Source organism: Typopeltis vanoorti, chromosome 9 (genome assembly GCF_054136105.1).
Source record: "Typopeltis vanoorti isolate ZY-2024b chromosome 9, IOZ_Tvanoo_1.0, whole genome shotgun sequence".
NCBI lineage: Eukaryota > Metazoa > Arthropoda > Arachnida > Uropygi > Thelyphonidae > Typopeltis > Typopeltis vanoorti.
Window position 1 is genome coordinate 24266253 of NC_143557.1, and position 17905 is coordinate 24284157.

General features: G+C 35.6%; 1 protein-coding gene across 1 annotated transcript in view; it reads left to right on the forward strand.

Annotated features, from left to right (window-relative positions):
• The window catches only part of LOC150102928 (DNA excision repair protein ERCC-6-like), a 282232-nt gene that overhangs the window by 146622 nt on the left and 117705 nt on the right, over positions 1–17905 (forward strand). The window contains exons 10-11 of the mRNA XM_090397999.1: positions 10916–11032; positions 16986–17081. Of these exons, the coding sequence (XP_090254125.1) occupies positions 10916–11032; positions 16986–17081 (213 nt within the window). The remainder of the gene's footprint in view (positions 1–10915; positions 11033–16985; positions 17082–17905) is intronic.

Consider the following 17905-nt stretch of genomic DNA (forward strand, 5'->3'; position numbering starts at 1 on the left):
TTCATTCAATCGTTCTGTATTTTTACCTTCATTCTCACTTTCAACTCCACTCTCACAGCTATCAGGTACTACCTTGCAAATATCACCATTCATACCTTGAATATCACTGTTATCTAGATTCTCACTTTCATCAACGATATCACTCACATGACCTGAAGCACTCTTTAAATCCTCACATTCTTTACACTTTTTGCACACATTCACTCCACTATCGTTGTTTAACCAGACTCCAACCACTCTCCTCAGTGCCTACATTTCACAAACAGTACACTGAATCAAATCCTTTAAGTTAAGATTTTTAGACAGATATGGCGACCTCGATGCCGTCTTTGTATTCCTCTTTATGGAACTATGCGCACAGATAATCGTATCTATCAATTTACTATTAAAATACTCAAAAAACACACAAAAATCACCCAGACTCGCTAAAATACTAAAAGTAAACAATACTATGTAAATACGTTTTAAGTATAGTTGTGTGTGCAAACTTCAAAATGTGGAAATGGACAGTAAAACTTATTTGTGTCTATGGTCCCACTGAAGATTCTCCTAAAGAAGAAGTGAAGGAATTTTTCAAGTCATTAGAGCAAGCAACTGACATGGAAAATGGGGAAAAGTAGTCCTTGTGGGAGATCTAAATTCAGAGTAGGAAATGAATCCCACCAGACATATAGGAACATTTTGGGAAAATTTGGAGATAAGGGAAAAGCTAATAATAATGCTAAGTATTTACTGGACTTGCTCAGGACATGAACTAGTCATTACTAATACCGTGTTTCAATATAAGGATGTCTACAAGTTCACATGGGGAGAAGACACAAGAAATAAGAAAAGCCTCATTGACTATGTCATTATTGATAGTGATATCATCATCATGCTGGTTCAGGATACAAGAGTGTACAGAGGATTTGAAATTAAAAGTGACTATTACTTAGTGCTAAGCAGGATAAAAATGGATATCACATTGTAAAGAACAGTATATAAGAAAGTTTTAAAAAATAATTAAATTTGAGCAGCTTTTATAGGTAAACTGTAGACTCATCTGTACAATCATTATTCAAGAAAACATGAATAATGTTTGTACAGATACAAAGATTTGAGCAGCTTTTATAGGTAAACTGTAGACTCATCTGTACAAATATTATTCAAGAAAACATGAAACAGTTCGAAAAGAAGAACCAAACCTTGGAGTCTCAGTGGCTGACTTTGAAGAAAACATTGGTTGATTTGTCTATCTGGGAGGCATGCAGTAAAGTTGTCTGCAAGAAGAGGAAAAATAAGAACACCTTGGTGGTCAGAGTAAGTTAAAGAAAAGGAGCAGTCCTGGAAAAGAAGAAAACATGCCAAAAGCTCTTAGCAAATAAGTTAGCAGATGCCCAAAAATAATACAAAAAAAAAAAATGTAACTGAACTAAGCTACATGTGCAAATAGCTAAGAATATAGAAGCTAAATATGGAAAATGACAGATGTTCTGGAGCCTACTGAAAAAAGCTTAGAAATGGAGGAAAGAATACTATAAAACGTGATATGAAAATTGACTATAAGGATATTCTAGAGGTGTGAAGTAATTACCTTGAAACATTAAATATTTGAAACAAGCAATGACAGAAAAATAGTAGAAAATATTCAGGTGGAATGCAAACAGGCGTATATAAATATCAATGTTGAGATAGAAAAAACTATCAAAGCCTGAAATGTGGAAAGACAGTTGGACTAGATGATATTTGGCCAAATATGCTCAAATATAGAGGTATAAAAGTTTTGCATTGACTGCACTGCATAATTCAGAGGGTATGGTCAGAAGTTTGAATTATAAGGGATTGGGACAGAGCAAATAATTTTCATCTATAAAAAGGGAAATAAACCTGAATCAGAGAATTACAGGGTATTTTCTCTAATAGGCATTCCAGATAAGATCTGTACTTGAGAAGAAGCTGAGAAAAACTATGGACAAGAAACTTGGATAAGAACAAGCAGAGATCAGGCCAAATAATGGTCATAAAGGTCAGATTTTCACTTCACAACAAATAGTTGAGAAATCATAAGAATATAACAATATAAGTTTTCTATATGTGGAAAAGGTTTTTGAAACCCTTACAATTATATGGCATAAATGGAACATTATATAGAGCAGTTCATTGTCTATATTTAAGTTGTAAGTTAGAATTGAAGGAAATACATGATTTGATATAAAATCAGATGCACACTGTCTGCTCTTCTTCATCATCTTACATGGATTGGATTATGAAAGAAAGTGGCATTACACCTGATACTAGAATCGGAGGTATCTAATTTAGCTCTTTGCTTTGTGCATATGACGTTTTCCTAAACATATTTAGCATAAGTTTGCAGCATTCTCTAAGTTGAATAACTGCTTTAGTAAATTTGAATGGAAATTAGCAAGGCCAAAACTATGAAAATAGACAGGAATATAGAAAACTTCAGCTGCATTCTCAGTAGCAAGTGAAATATTTCAACTGTTTAGGCACAGTTTTTAGCAAAGATGACAAATTAATCAGGGATATAGACAACAGAATAAGCAAAGCTGGTATGGTGGGGGGAGCCAGTTGAATAAATTTATATGGAATAAGAGAGAAATAGTGAAAACACTAAATTAGCAGTATACAAGACAGTATTTAAACTAATTTTAAGTTATGGATCAAAGAATTGGGTTTAGAAATAAAACATGATCAAAGATTAGAGACCACAGATATGAGAGTTCTGAGAAGAATTAGGGGAATGAACAGATGGCAGCAATGGCAGAATCATTAAAAATGAAGATATTAGAAAGGAACTTTACAGTGTTTACATTCAAGATGTGTGAGCAGGGCTAATCTAAAGTGGTATGGTTACTTAAAAGAATGGGAGAGGAAAGGTTAGCAAAATAGGTGCCTGATGTCAATATGGCAGGAAAAAGACCCAAAAGAATACCGAGATCTAGGTGAATTGATTCAGTCAGAATTGGCTTAGAAGACCTGAAATGTTAGACAATTTTGGAGTGCTGACAATTTATAGAGTAATTTGGAGGAAAATTATTCATTATAAATCAGTTATAATGTAAACTTAATCATGTAGTACTGTCAGTATTATTATTATTATTATTATTATTATTATTATTTGACACCTCCAGGGAGTCCAAAGACTCATCGAGGGAGAGTGTGCCAACAGCATCGAACGATTGTCCCCCTTTCAACTACTAACCGTGCTCAAACTTACTTAACTGAGCCATTAGTAGCAGAGGCTCTACCAATCGACCAACCTTTGCCGGCCTCTGTACTATCCGGAGCTCGGATTTTATCACAGAGAATTATAATAATACAGTAATTCTCCGTGATAAAATGAGGAATATGTACTGTAATTTACTTTGCCAAGGCATTGCAAGCGGGAGTCTGCTACAATCCTCCTATGTGCCGTGTGCATAACACAAGTTGAGACATGCAATTTGCACTTGAAAATACTTGAAAATTTGCACAATTTTCCTTCTCATATTGTTTATATGATCATACCACCTTAGATTAATTTGAACATTTCCATTCATTTGTTCAAATTCTTATGAAGAGCCATGCATTATTACTAATAATCCTCCCAAACATAACATCATCTGTAAACAACTGAATATCTTCTTACAGTCCATTGACAGTAACAGACCCAGTACTGAGCTCTGTGAACCCTCCCACTTGTAACCTTCTCACTCCCCTATACACAACTGTTTGATATTTTTTAGAAAGCCAATTTCCAATCCAGTTCACTAATCCACTATCTCAACACATATGCTGCATCTTACATGTCAATATATCCTGCAACACTCAAACAAATACCTTTGCAAAATTCAGAAAAATTACAGTATATGCCTTTTCCTCATCAGTGCTCTTGTTAATTTTTTTTTTATAAAAGACAACTATATTCAACTATAAGTCATAAATCAGTGAACTGAATTTATAAAGAATATTTCATATTCTTTATAAATAATATCCTGATCTGCCGAATTCTGTATACATAGGTATGAGCTTTTACTAATTTTTCTCAAATCTTTACAACCACAGAAGAAACACAAGCCAGTCTCTAGTTTGTTACCACCATTCTGCCACCGCCACCACCACCATTATGCAATGACATTGTTTTACCCTCCTTTTACTCTTTAGGTCTGACTCATTTGTAACACTTATATTAAATGGCCAGCCCTATGGCATGTTCAGTTTATTAGCTCTTTTCCTTAAAATATGGTGAAATCATGTCCTGTCATACTCTCTTACATCTTTTAGAACACATCATTTTCATTCTCCTCTAATCCTCGAAACCCCTCCCCCCACAGTACTCCCCTAGGAATAAGACTTGCTTTATCAGAATGAAACACTCTAATAAAATGATTATTAAATATCTCTCTATCTATGATCTAGTATGAATTTAATAATTATTACAACCATTAGACAAAATTTTATTGCCCTTCAAAACAAAAACATTTTATGCAACAGGGTTTGAAGTTCTTTTCAATTTTGCTTAAGCAACAGTTTCTCATTCCATCCTACTTATTAGAATTTTTTTTATTTATTATTATTATTTTTTTTTATATACCACTTCCACACAAGAAGCTGTAAGGCCTGTAGTAGGTAATGGTGTATGTCAGCTGGGGTCACAAGCAGAATAATCAGTTGTTATTCCTCTTAATGACCAAAAGATTGTAGTCTTGATGTTACTTTAATGGAATAATTTCAGCACAAAGAGAAATAATTAAACAATAGGTTAATCATTTCAATATTTCATCTGTCACAGACATCTTCAGGAATACAATGTTAAAATTGTAATAGCACACACAACACACACAAGAAACAATAAGTGGAATAAATGAGTTTAGAATAAATGATGACTAAAGTCCTATGGGGTGCCGTCTATGAATACTGTTGGCTAGCCTTAGATGTTGGCTGGAAGGCCTAAGAGTTATAGCTTCCCAAATTTTGGAAAATTTAATACAACCATATTAAGGGGGTGCTTAAGGGTCAAAGCTGTATAACTGAGAGGAGACCTCCACATAGCCTTTAAAGGAATGCGGAGAACCGACCAGGGCTTCTGAACCAATGTCCAATCCTCACCTTCTCATGGTGCACCCTGTTAGGTATCTACCTGGATACTGAACGAACGAGGATGGGCTGGCAATTTGGGAATTAGCCGACCAAATTGTATTCTTATTTTCTTAAACCAATATAGAAAATGATGGTACAACATGACAAAATTTCATGCTGGCTTGGGCGTCGCCTGGTTAAACAAGACCCCTGTTGTTTTTGGCAGGGAACCAGGGCGAACAGCGAAAAGTCAGCTACTGGAACAAATCTGAAAGCACACCCCAACTCAACATCACCAGAGTTAAAGATCGGTACTATCAACATAAGAAGCCTGATTGGCAAAGAAATGGAGCTAGCTGAGGAATTAGATAAGTACCAGATCGACATAATAGGGGTGACTGAAACAAAAAAGACAAAAACTGGTGAGATCTTTCTGAACAATAAATACAAAATGTTATATTCAGGAAATGACAATCAAGGAAAAGGATGAGTAGCCATAGTATTCAACACAAAATACGAGGCTAATCTTCTTGAATGGCAGGCAGTCTTAAGTAGAGTGATGTGGGCAAATATCAGAATGGGGAATTAGACAATGAGACTTATTTGTGCCTGTGGTCCCACAGAAGGTTCTACTAAGGTAGAAGTGGAGGAATTTTTTGATGCTTTAGAAAAAGCAACTGACACAATGAAAAAGGAAAAGTTGGTCCTTATTGGGGATCTAAATAGCAGAGTAGGAAATGATTGTCAGTCATACAAAAATATTTTAGGAAAATTTAGAGAAAAGAACAAAGCTAATAATAAAGGCAAATACCTGTTGGATTTCTGCTCAGGACATGAACTGGTTATTACTAACACCATGTTCCAACATAAAAATGTGCACAAATTCACATGGAGAGAAGAAGCAAGGAATAAGAAAAGTCTCATTGACTATGTTATTGTTGATAGTGATGTTTTCTATCTGGTGCAGGACACCAGAGTGTACAGAGGATTTGAAATTGGAAACGATCACTATTTAGTCTTGAGCAGGATAAAATTGAATTTAATATTGAAAAGAGTAACTTGCAGGAAAGTTTTAAAGCAAATAAAAGTTGAGCAGTTCTCAGATGTCAATTCTAGACTAAAATACACAAAGATTATTGAAAAAAAAAGTGGAAGAGTTTGAGAACAGGAATCAAACCTTAAAGATTCAGTGACAAGCCTTGAAGGAAATCCTGATTGATTCAGCCAGAGATGGATGTGGCGAGGTTGTCTGCAAAGATAGAAAAAATGGTGGACACAGAAAGTTAAAGAGGCAGTGAAGGAAAAGAAGAAAGCATATCAAAAGTTCCTAGCAAATAAGTCAGCTTTTGCTCTTAGAGGATACAGAGACAAATGTAAGAAAGCAAACACTGTGTAAAACTAGCTAAACAAAAGTCATAGGAGGACTTTGGCAAGAACATAAATTTTTTTTTTTTTTTTTTTTTTTTTTTTTTATTCCCGTATACAGGGAGTAGGCGAGGCCATTTAGCCCTATCTAACTTTTGGAGACTGAGTGGGCAGTTCAATCTCCACTGGTACCAATCAGAGATAGATGGCCCAAGGCTATCACTAATTAAGCGGTACTCAGTGAAGAGAGATGGCTCAAATGTGCCGCCATCTCGTGGTCCCTAACAAAATATATTTAATGTCTGAAATAATGTGGGTACTACGGTCGATTTTCTTGAGTTTACAGGACGAAAAACCCGAGTTTCCGGGAGGAAAAACCTGCTTGCCCGTGCCAGAGATCGACTAACTCGGGAACCGGTCAAAAAAAGGCTTAGAAAAATTTCCTCTAGTCGCCGACTAGACTCGAAACCAAGTCTTCCTTCGTGCGGCCAAGCACTGTGGTTGGCAAACGCAACATCCACTGAGCTACACAGGCTCAATTGGCAGAACAATTGAACCCTTCCGAATGTGGGATGAAATTTTTCCTGTCATGCCAGGAAAAATCTCATCCCACATTCGGAAGGGTTCAAGATGATTGGGGCAGTGCTGCAGTACATTAGGAGGAAGGAGGAAGTGACGCCAGCTGATATCATCTTCCCCCTGTGTCACCATTTCCACAATATCGTTGTCAGTTATTTCATCAACTTCGTCGTTTGAAATCCATTCTGTAATGTCCTCTGCATTGACATTGTCACAGCTCGGTACATTTTTGAGCAACGAAACAAGTTTATCGTTTTCATCTTCCACTTTGGTTTCACACACGGGTTCAAGGTTGAAATGCCCACCTTCATGGTCCAAAAGAATTTTCCAAGCCTTTACAAGTGATATGTTTCGAATCTCTTTACTAACAATTTACTAACGTAACCAGGAACAGTGGCAAACGTATTCTGCACTTGTGGACATCCGATACACAACTGACGAAGCGGGGAAATCCACGCTTTTGCATGTCTCAACTTGTGTTATGCACACGGCACATAGGAGGATTGTAGCAGACTCCCACTTGCAATGCCTTGGCAAAGTAAATTACAGTACATATTCCTCATTTTATCACGGAGAATTACTGTATTATTATAATTCTCTGTGATAAAATCCGAGCTCCGGATAGTACAGAGGCCGGATAGTCGAGAATCTACTGTATTTCTTCGGAATCCTGCTTGTTATTTGCCTATATTTCTTCAATATATGGTATGATTCTTTTCATTATACTATTAAATAAATTTTGTAACCTGTGGACAGGAGCTTTATCCCTATATAATTGTCACATTACTTTTTATTTGTTTTTTTATATATTGATGTGATCAGTGTTTTATCTCTCTTTTCTGGATATTTTTTGGGTATCTCTTTGTTTTTCCCATATCTACCACTTTATATATTTCTGCAATTAATTTACTACCACCATACTTTCAGTACTTATATCGAGGTCTCTTCAGTGGGAGCCAGGCCCAAGTGGAGATACCAGCCAGAAGCATTAGCAAAGTCATTTCCACCTAGGAGTTGGCAAATGGCTCCCACTAAAGAGACCTCAATAAAGGTCGAAACTAGTCTGGGTAGTGGCCCTTCCCTTAATGCATAACATTAGACATATCTGCAAGGAGATGTGTTTTGCATTATGGGAGATACTGAGATAGGATTGATAGTAGCTTGCTCCACCTTTGCAAGGAGTTGTCCTGGTGTTGCACCACCTTACCCTAGTCCTGAAGATACTTTCAGGCACAAACTGTTTGCTCACACTTGGATAAAGGATTAAACTAAATTTATTATATTCTAACCAAGTGAAAAATAAACTTTCAACATCTTTCTCTAAATCCAGAGTAATTTATTAAAAAGGTGGCACACCATTTGGCAACTCCTATAGGTTGAGATGACCTTGCTAATGCTTCTGGCTTGTAGCTCCACTTGGGCTTGGCTCCCACTGAAGAGACCTCAATAAAGGTCGAAACTAGTCTGGGCAGTGGCCCTTCCCTTAATGCATAACATTAGACATATCCACAAGGAGATGTGTTTTGCATTATGGGAAATACTGAGATAGGAGTGATAGTAGCTTGCTCCACCTTTGCAAGGAGTGCCCCTGGTGTTGCACCACCTTACCCTAGTCCTGAAGATACTTTCAGGCACAAACTTTGTATGCTTACACTTGGATAAAAGATTAAACTAAATTTATTAATTTTAATTTGGTTTGCCTGTTTTGAGGGACGAAAAACCCTGAGTTTCCAGGATAAAATTAAGGGTCATAATCTTCAAAATGTTAGGCAAAGAAAAGGCCACTAGCCATTGGGATAATGTAGTAGAGATAGTTTTGTTTAAACAAATGTTTGTATTTAAATACACACTCTGTGAAGCAGGTGTTGTATCTTTCCAACAGATTCCATGTTAATACCATGCTGTGTGAGACCCAATTTACAATTTACTTCCAGTACCAGATAAAGTATCTGTCTTTTCTCTGCCGAGTAACCTGTTTGTCTAGAAAACGAAAGATGACTCTCATTTAGAGAAAATTGACAACTTGTTGATTAGAAAAAATATAGGTATTATTATTATTACCACCATTTTCCTGTATGAGGGTATGAATTGAACGCTTCTTCAGGTTGCGTTGGATTTTGCAGAAGTTAAATCCATTTAACTATGTAACAGATTTAATCGTGTAGAATTCTTGTTACAGAACCGGAAAGCAAATGATGTTGAACTTAGTGCAAAGTCTTGATATCTATGATTTGAGAGGGATGAAGAGTAGAATCATATTGTTTGTATCTGTCCATGAAGGTAAATTTTTGAAGATAGGGAGGTATGGCGTGTTGATACTCTGGGAAAACACACTTGATGGAAAAGGATCAGTTCATTTTTTGGATGTGGCCAAATAACAGCATCATCTACGTAGCAAATACAAAAGGACTGAGGATGGAGAAGAAAAGGTTCTTTTCTGATTGTTTGTAGATTTTATTCTTCCATTTGAAAGATGGGGTGGAGTGGAATTACAAACTCAAAAATCTGCTACAAGAAACCATTTTCCTGTATCTCCTTCAGTTCTCCCAGCTGACTTACATTTATTTATTTAATTTTATTAATCATCATGCTGAGATTGTGGTGCTACAAACTTAAGTTGCAATGGACTAGAAGAGTCTCGGTCGCTCTAAAATCCAGCTTCTAACCAATTGGAACAATCCTGGCATTAGCATATAAAAGTCCCCAAAAGATCAAGTCTTTTTGACCTTAACTACCACAGCATATATGTTGCCCTGTATTATGTCCTATTTTGAATTTCTTTCTCCTGCACCTTATCATATGCTTTTTTTCATATCTTTAAAATTTAATATATACCCTTGCTATATTTCAGTGATTTCTTGTCTTTATTCTTCTTATTGTCTGTTTATTCTTGTTTCAGTATTGTGATCTTTAAGTGAATAAATTGTGCTTTTGTTTAATTTTATATTGTTAATACCACCTACAAAAGGTGAGACACCTGTAGCATATTAGAAGCATGGATGTGCTAAAGATGAGATTGTTATTAAAAATTATGAGATGAGAAACCTATTACATTACAAATATGAGTGACCTGAAGGTTAAATAATCTTGGTGTTATCTGGTTAGTTAGGCCTTAGCAACCAACATTTTTTAAGTCACCACATATGGATTTTGCAGTTTTGTAATTTCATATGAAAATCATATACTACTTAAATGCTTTCATAGATTTTCATTCAACTACTCAGGCCAGCAAAGTCATTTAGATTTTAATGCACCCTCTCCTCCCATTGCATTTTTATTAATGTACATATTAGTGTGTGAAAGTTTTCTACTTTCACATGCCTGTATCATGAACACTATCTCATTACATCTCATTATCTGCTTTATCTGTCAGTACAAGTTGCAACAGTCAGGCTAGTTTGTCTTTTCTTTAGGATGTAAAATCCTTTGTTTTCATGGGGAAGAACTAACTTCTATTTTAAGACTGGCAAACTCACCTTTGGATGAAAACAAAAGAGATGAATGTAAGTATTTCAAACCATATGCCATTGTTGCTACTGGATACTATGAGAGTCAGTGCTACCATGCAATATAGAACTAAAGAAAGCAAAAAACTGACTTCATTCACATGAGGAAAGGATTGCTTAGTGTCTGTGTTCCAAGAAAATGTAATTTAATAATGTGAAGTGTTAGCACACCTTCATAACCCTAGCATACTTATAAAAGTTTTAATAAAAAATTATCATACAATAATACATCTTTTCTGATTTAGTTTATAATCTTGGTGTTATCTGGTTAGTTAGGCCTTAGCAACCAACATTTTTTATTTTTAGTATTTCCATTTTATAGTATTTTTAGTATTTCCATTTTATATATAATCTGATCAAAATGAAATATAATTATTTGATTAAAATTAATAAACTTATTTACACAGGTTCAAACAGCATTTAAATGTGCTACGGTCCTTAGAGATACTATAAAGCCATATATATTGAGGCGAATGAAGGCAGATGTGCAAGTAAACTTACAGCTGCCACATAAGAACGAGCAGGTATGTATATATATAAGCATGCGCGCACGTGCACACACACACACACACTCACAATAATTGTCTGGACAGCCCTGTTATTTGAAGTTATACATTCCAAGTTTGTTAATAACATAAAAACAGGTGTACAGATAGTAGGAAGCAATATTTCATTATAGCAAATGAATACAGGTGGTATGGCAACACGACACAAACTCAGTAACTTCGAGAGAGGGGTCAACATGGGCTGTCACATTGGTGGCATGTCCATTGCTACTCAAATGGAGCATCCAAAATCAACAGTTGGCAATGTAATCAATCAGCAAATGGAGACGTTCTGGCATCACTAGTGCACGAAAACACCCAGGCTGGCTGCCAAAAATGATTGACAGGGACATGAGGATGTTAAAACAGGTGGCATGCAAAAACTGGCTACAGTCAGCACAGACCATCCATGATGAGTTCCAGAACGCTAGTAATACCATGGTGAGCACTGATACTGTACAAAAAGAACTCCATTTACTGGGTATCCATGGAAGAACAGCTCACACAAGACAAACATCACAACAACAAACAAGTTGGCTTGTCTGGTCTGGTACAAAGATCATGTGAACTGGACAATTGACCTGTTTCCAGTCTGATGGCAGGGTATGAAGGCAGCCTAGTGAATGCTTATTACCACAGTGTGTTGTACTCACAGTAAAGTTTTGGCATGGAGGAGTAATGGTATGAGGTGCATTCAGCTGGTTTGGAGTGGGACCACTGGTCGTTGTCTGTGGTTCCATGAAGACAGCTCAGTACCTTGATATTCTGGATAATCAGGTGCTGCTTACACTGTGGAGTTTTTATGCAATGGACCCATGTTACTATCAAGATGACAATGCCCCATGCCACAAAGCTGCAGCTGTTATGGAATGGTATGAAGAGATGGGTGTTAAACGACTCTCCTGGCCTGTGAAGAGTCCTGACCTTAATCCCATCTAACACCTGTGGGAAGAATTTGAGCAACGATTGAGGTCCAGAGCAGCACTTCCTCGACCTGTCGCTAAACTCAGTGCTGCTTGGATGGAGGAATGGAGACAAATGCCACCTCATATCTGCTGCACATTGGTGGAAAGTCTCCCTCAACGGGTGCAGGATATATGATCAAAGCCAAAGGTGGACATACCCAATATTAGGGTTCACCTGCTGATATCAGTTGTAAATTGCTAAGTGTTCAGACAATTATTGGTAGATGGTATATCAGGGGTGCATATTCAAGGTATCTAATTTTCATGACATAAAAATAAGACTTTTTAAGTACAAACAATAACAGGTAATGTATTAGGAAGAGGGTTTATTAGTAAAAATCACAACAATTTTAGATTATTGCTATTCCATAAACAACTGAATGCTAGTCCTGAAAGTAGTAGTTGGAATAATCAAATAAAGAAATAGTATGGATATAGATAAGAGAATAATTATTTAATTTCATTTCTTGATGGATAAAATGAAGTTACAGATTTCTGATACTGAAATGTGAAGTACACGCTGCAAAAGTATGAAATATGAAAGAATAAAAAAGTGGACTATGGATAGTCATGGCAGCATGGGGGGGGGAATACTTCAAAACAAACATAAAATTTAAATCAATTCCATATAGAACATGTCTCAGATAATTTCATCATATATTTTACAACTGTTAAGAAATAGAATTGTTATTATTATAGATATCCACTATGGATTCCACTAAATAGTTGTTATTATTGCCAATCAAAGCTTTCAACAGCTCAGCTGGAATATTATCACACCCAGGAGATTTATTATTAGAAAGATTCTTGATTGCGTGTTCTACCTCCTTTCTTGTGGGTAGAGTGGTATCTGTTGTCGCGTTTAACTTAAGGTGTCATGAATCATCTAACATGTTATCATTATCATCATCATAGAGATCTGATAAGTACTCCACCCATCTTCCATTTATCTTTTCCTTATCAATGAGATTCTATCTTTGTCCTTGATGTTATTAGACTGGGTACGTTTTGCTTTTCCATTAAGTTCTTTTGCTTTCAGGAATGCTTCTCTGGTTTTGTTCCTATTTTGTAATTCTTCTATCTCAGTGCACTGCCTATTTATCCAGTTTTCTTTCAATCTTTTACATAACAGTTTGATTCTTTTATCCAAAGTTTTATATCTTAACCTTTCTTCTTCATTTGCTTCTCTTTTCCATGTTCTTCTTTCATCAATAAGGTTGATTACCTCTTGAGTTATCCATGTTTTTTCTTTCTTTCTTCTTGTTTATTGATGTGGTTTTTAGCAGATGTTATGATAGCTGCTTGTAGTCTATTCCACTGAGAGGGTTCATTTTCGTTTTGCAACTGTGCAGACAGCAGTTCTGAAATATTTTCATTGAATTTTGATTTTATTATTGGATTTTATACCAGTTACTGATCCCATTTTAGGGGTTGACTTCTTTTAAATTTTATTGTTTTCAGGCGAATATTCATCTTCATTAAGATCGGTCTATGATCAGATCCACAGTCGGCACTTGGCATCACCTTTGAGTTCCGTATTCCATTAAAATAACGTTTACTGACTACAATATAGTCTGATCGATTTTTGTATCTTCCATCCGGACTTTCCCATGCGTGATGTGCTGTTGGTTTTTGCTCAAAATAAGTGTTAGTTATGATGAGACTATGCTTGTTACAGAAATCGATCTGCTTTTGTCCTCTTTCATTTCTAATTCCTAGTCCAAATGGGCCCACGTGTGTAGATGTTCTCTCTGATCCAACTTTTGCTTTCCAGTCACCCATAGCACAAATAACTCAATCTTTCTTGCCTCCAGCTTCCTTTATACACCATTCTATTTCATCATACATGATATCTATTTCTGCTTCCTCATTCTGTTCTGTAGGAGCATATACTTGAATGATCAGCATATTTCTAGGTTAATTCACTAGAATTGCCATTACTCTATCTGATTTTTTGATTATATGGATAATGTTTTTAATAGTTTTCTTCTCTACAATAAACGCTACACCTCTTCTTGATATTTCACCACCAGACATATATATTTTATATATCTTGCCATTTGGAAGTTTGGGCTCAAAATCTGATGATCCTTTCCAAAAAGTTTCACTTATTCTTAGTATACTAATATTCAATCTCTCTCATCACATTAGCCAGTTTCCCACATTTATTCAGTCCTCTTACATTCCAAGTAGCAATATTCAAGCAATTTCTGTGTCGAGTTTCTTTATAGCAGTCACGGACTGACGATACTGCAGGGCCTGCTATGTCACCCTGACACCACCATTCCTGACACATCGAGTCTACTTGGGCTTTAATTCTTTCCTGTGTAGACATGATGATTTACATAGCGGCATTTTTTACAGAATGGGCTGCCAGAACCATCCAGTCCCCAAAATGAATGGAGGACCGCAGCTGTCGTTGGTTAGTGAGTCCCATGGACCTAGCCGGGACGCCTACAAAGTAGTGCCACCGATCATCCCCCTCATCCACCACCGAGGGAACGCCCTGATGCACCATGACAGCCCAGCGACTGGTTTGCATTGTACTAAACTCTAATAGTGTTTCCTCCTATGCATACTGTGTGACTCATTCTTGTATTCAGAATTTAAATGTTATATGTTCTGCCTTTTCCCCTGAACTAATCTCATGACATATTGAGCAAAATATATCTTCTTCTTCTTTGAGTACCATCTCCTATTGGAGTTTGGCGACCACCTTGGCAAATTTTGAGCGATTCTCAGCCACTCTGAGCAGTCTCTCAGAGTTCATGCCAGTCCACTGTCTGATGTCTACCAGCCAAGATTTTATTCGTCTTTCTTGTCCTCTTCTTCTATTTATCTTCCATTTTATAATCAATTGAAGTATCTATATTTTTCATTATGGAGTAGGTGACCAAGATATGCAGTTTTCCTTCTTTTTATGGTATCTAAAAGTTCACATAATTTTCCCATCTGTTCCAGTACTTCCTGATTGGACGTTTTTGCTGTCCATGGGATTTTTAACATTCGTCTGTATAACCACATCTCAAAGACTTCAAGTCTTTTTATTGATGTTGTCTTCAAGGTCCAAGTTTCTGCACTGTCCAACAGCACAGACCATACATAGCATTTAACTATGCATAATCTAAGCTCTAAATTTAAACTGCGGTTACACAGTGTTGATTTCATCAAGAGAAAATGTTTTCTTGCCATTTCAATTCTAACTTTTATTTCCATTTCTGGATTGTAATCTTCATTTAATCAGCATCCGAGATATTTAAACTTTGCCATTCTTTCTATTGGTTTTCCATTTAAAGGAAGTGCTGAATTAAGAATTGGTTTCTTGCTTATGACCATGAATTTAGCTTTGGTTATATTTATTTTTAATCCCATTTTTTCACTCTTCATTCACTAGTTCCAGAAGATTTTGAAGATCCTGAATATTGTGAAAGCTGTATCATCAGCATATCGGATGTTACTGATGATTTCACCATTTACATTTATTCTTCCTTTTAAGACTTTTTGAAATATGGCTTCTGAGTATATGTTAAAAAGAGGAGGTAACAGCACATCCTTGCCTTACTCCTCGTTTGATGTTAATGGAGTCTGTAATAATGTCATCAACTTGAACAGATGCCCTTTGGTTCCAATATAAGTTTTCAATGATCCTGATGTCTTCTGATTCAATTCTTTTTAATAGTACAATCATTTTAGCATGTTGGACTTTGTCAAATGCTTTCTCGACGTCGATGAAGCAAATGAATATTTCTTGTTTTGGTCAATACATTTTTGGAATAAGATCTGAGAACAGAAAAGAGCCTCTCTTGTTTCCAAACCGTTTCTAAAGCCGAATTGGGTATCACTGATGGTGTCTTCACATTTTCTGTATGTTCTTTTTTGAATTATTTTCAGAAACATTTTGAGAATGTGACTCATTAGGCTGATCATTCTATAGTCATCACAAGTTTTCGCATTTGCTTTTTTTAGGTAGCATGATGAAGGTCGACTGTAACCAGTCAACATGTGTGAAGCTGTTATTTAAAAAATTATACAATTATATATTCTATTTATATGTAGATACTAGTTTGTTTAATTAATTTTTTCAAACATGCTTTTTGTACATAGTATGATAGTTACAAATTTATCTCTTACTGTTTACTATTACTTTGACTAAGGCTGTGACATTTGGTTTGGCACAATATGACATTTACTGTTCTTGCATCAGTAAATCCCTAATCAGTCAACCAAATAACCCACCCAACATCAGTCATTATTTTAGCACTCTTCTCCCCAGAAAAATACATCATATTTTTATATGATGTGTTTTTTAAATTTCTACAAAAGATAGTTTTATGTATTAATTATATACATGATTACTTTTAAAGAGAATTTGTTTATTTATTTATTAATTATACATTATTTCTGATTTGATATTTTTCTTGTATATGCTTTTATCTTGATTCATAATTATATCAGGATTTTGCATAAATTTTTTAACAATTTTCATGGTGCATTATAGCCTAATTTGCTGTCTGTCTTAAAAAAACAAATAACAGTGGCCTCTTCATATAAAACTGGTGTCTGAAAGATTTTTCTTGCATGGGAGGCAGTAGTAGATCCACATGGTGGGGGGGGGAGGTTAATAGAAGTGATTACTGTTCTCTTTAATCAGAGCAAAATAATGATTGTGAATTTTCACTTAACTAACTCCACATGTTTGAATTATAGTACAGATGAAATGAAATAAATTTTATAATCAAATAAAAAAGTTAAGAACCCTTTTTAATCACCTTTTCTAATACCTTAGGCAGTGCTTTTTTTCCCCCAAAACAAGTCTGAATTTGCTACTAATGAGAGTTAACAATGTTTCTTGTTGAGGTTAACAGTGTCAACATTTTAGAATAAACAATATAGAATTTATTAGCCTTCAGAATTCAACTGTTGATGAAGGAGGCTCTTATTTAATGGCTTCATGTTTTTCTTCTTAGGTCCTCTTCTGTCGTTTAACTGAAGAGCAAAGGGAGTTGTATAAGAATTATTTGCAGTCTCCACAAATTGCTGAAGTTATAAATGGGAGTTTAATGGTTAGTATTTATTAGTATTTAGCTACAAGAATTTGTTTGCAAATACCTAACATAGTAAGTGAGATCTGCTTATTAACACTACCTTGTATTTAAGACTCTTCCTAAATTTGGAGAAATACAGATTAGGGGATTGGATTGAAAATTTCGTCTCTTATGTAAGAAACATTTTAAATAACAGAACTTTTTCAAAAAGGAGATTAACTGGTCTCATATGGAGGCGAGTGATGTGGTTTTTGCTTCTCAGTCGAATACATTACCTTCACTATATAGTCAAACTTGGCTAAAATCAGCACCGCGGGCCCGACAAAATTTGTCTTTATAACCATATCAGTGATTTAAGTCATCACTGATATCTACCTCCTATTTTTCTTTTAATTCTCAATAACTCGATAAAAATAGATTAAAAAAAGAACAGAAGTATTAGAGAAAAAATAATATAATTACATACTCAGAAATTACTTATATGAATATTATTATTATTAAGAGAGACCTCCAGGGAGTCAGGGACTGATCGAGGGAGGTCACATACTACATGTACAAGCTGTCGTACTTGTTCTTGAATTCATTCACATTGCTTGCACACACAACATCCAATAGCAATCCATTCCAAGCATGCGCCACTCTATGAGAGAAAAATCTAGATTACACTTCCTTCTTGGTGGCATTCATTCTCAGCTTCTAAGGATGACATCACATCCTTTCTCCACCTTCCATAAAATGAAAAATTCTGTCCACCGAAATTCTATATGACCTTTTCAGAAGTTTGTGAGTCTCACTCATATCGCTCCTCTTTCTCCTGTTTGCTAGTGTCTACAGCCACAAAT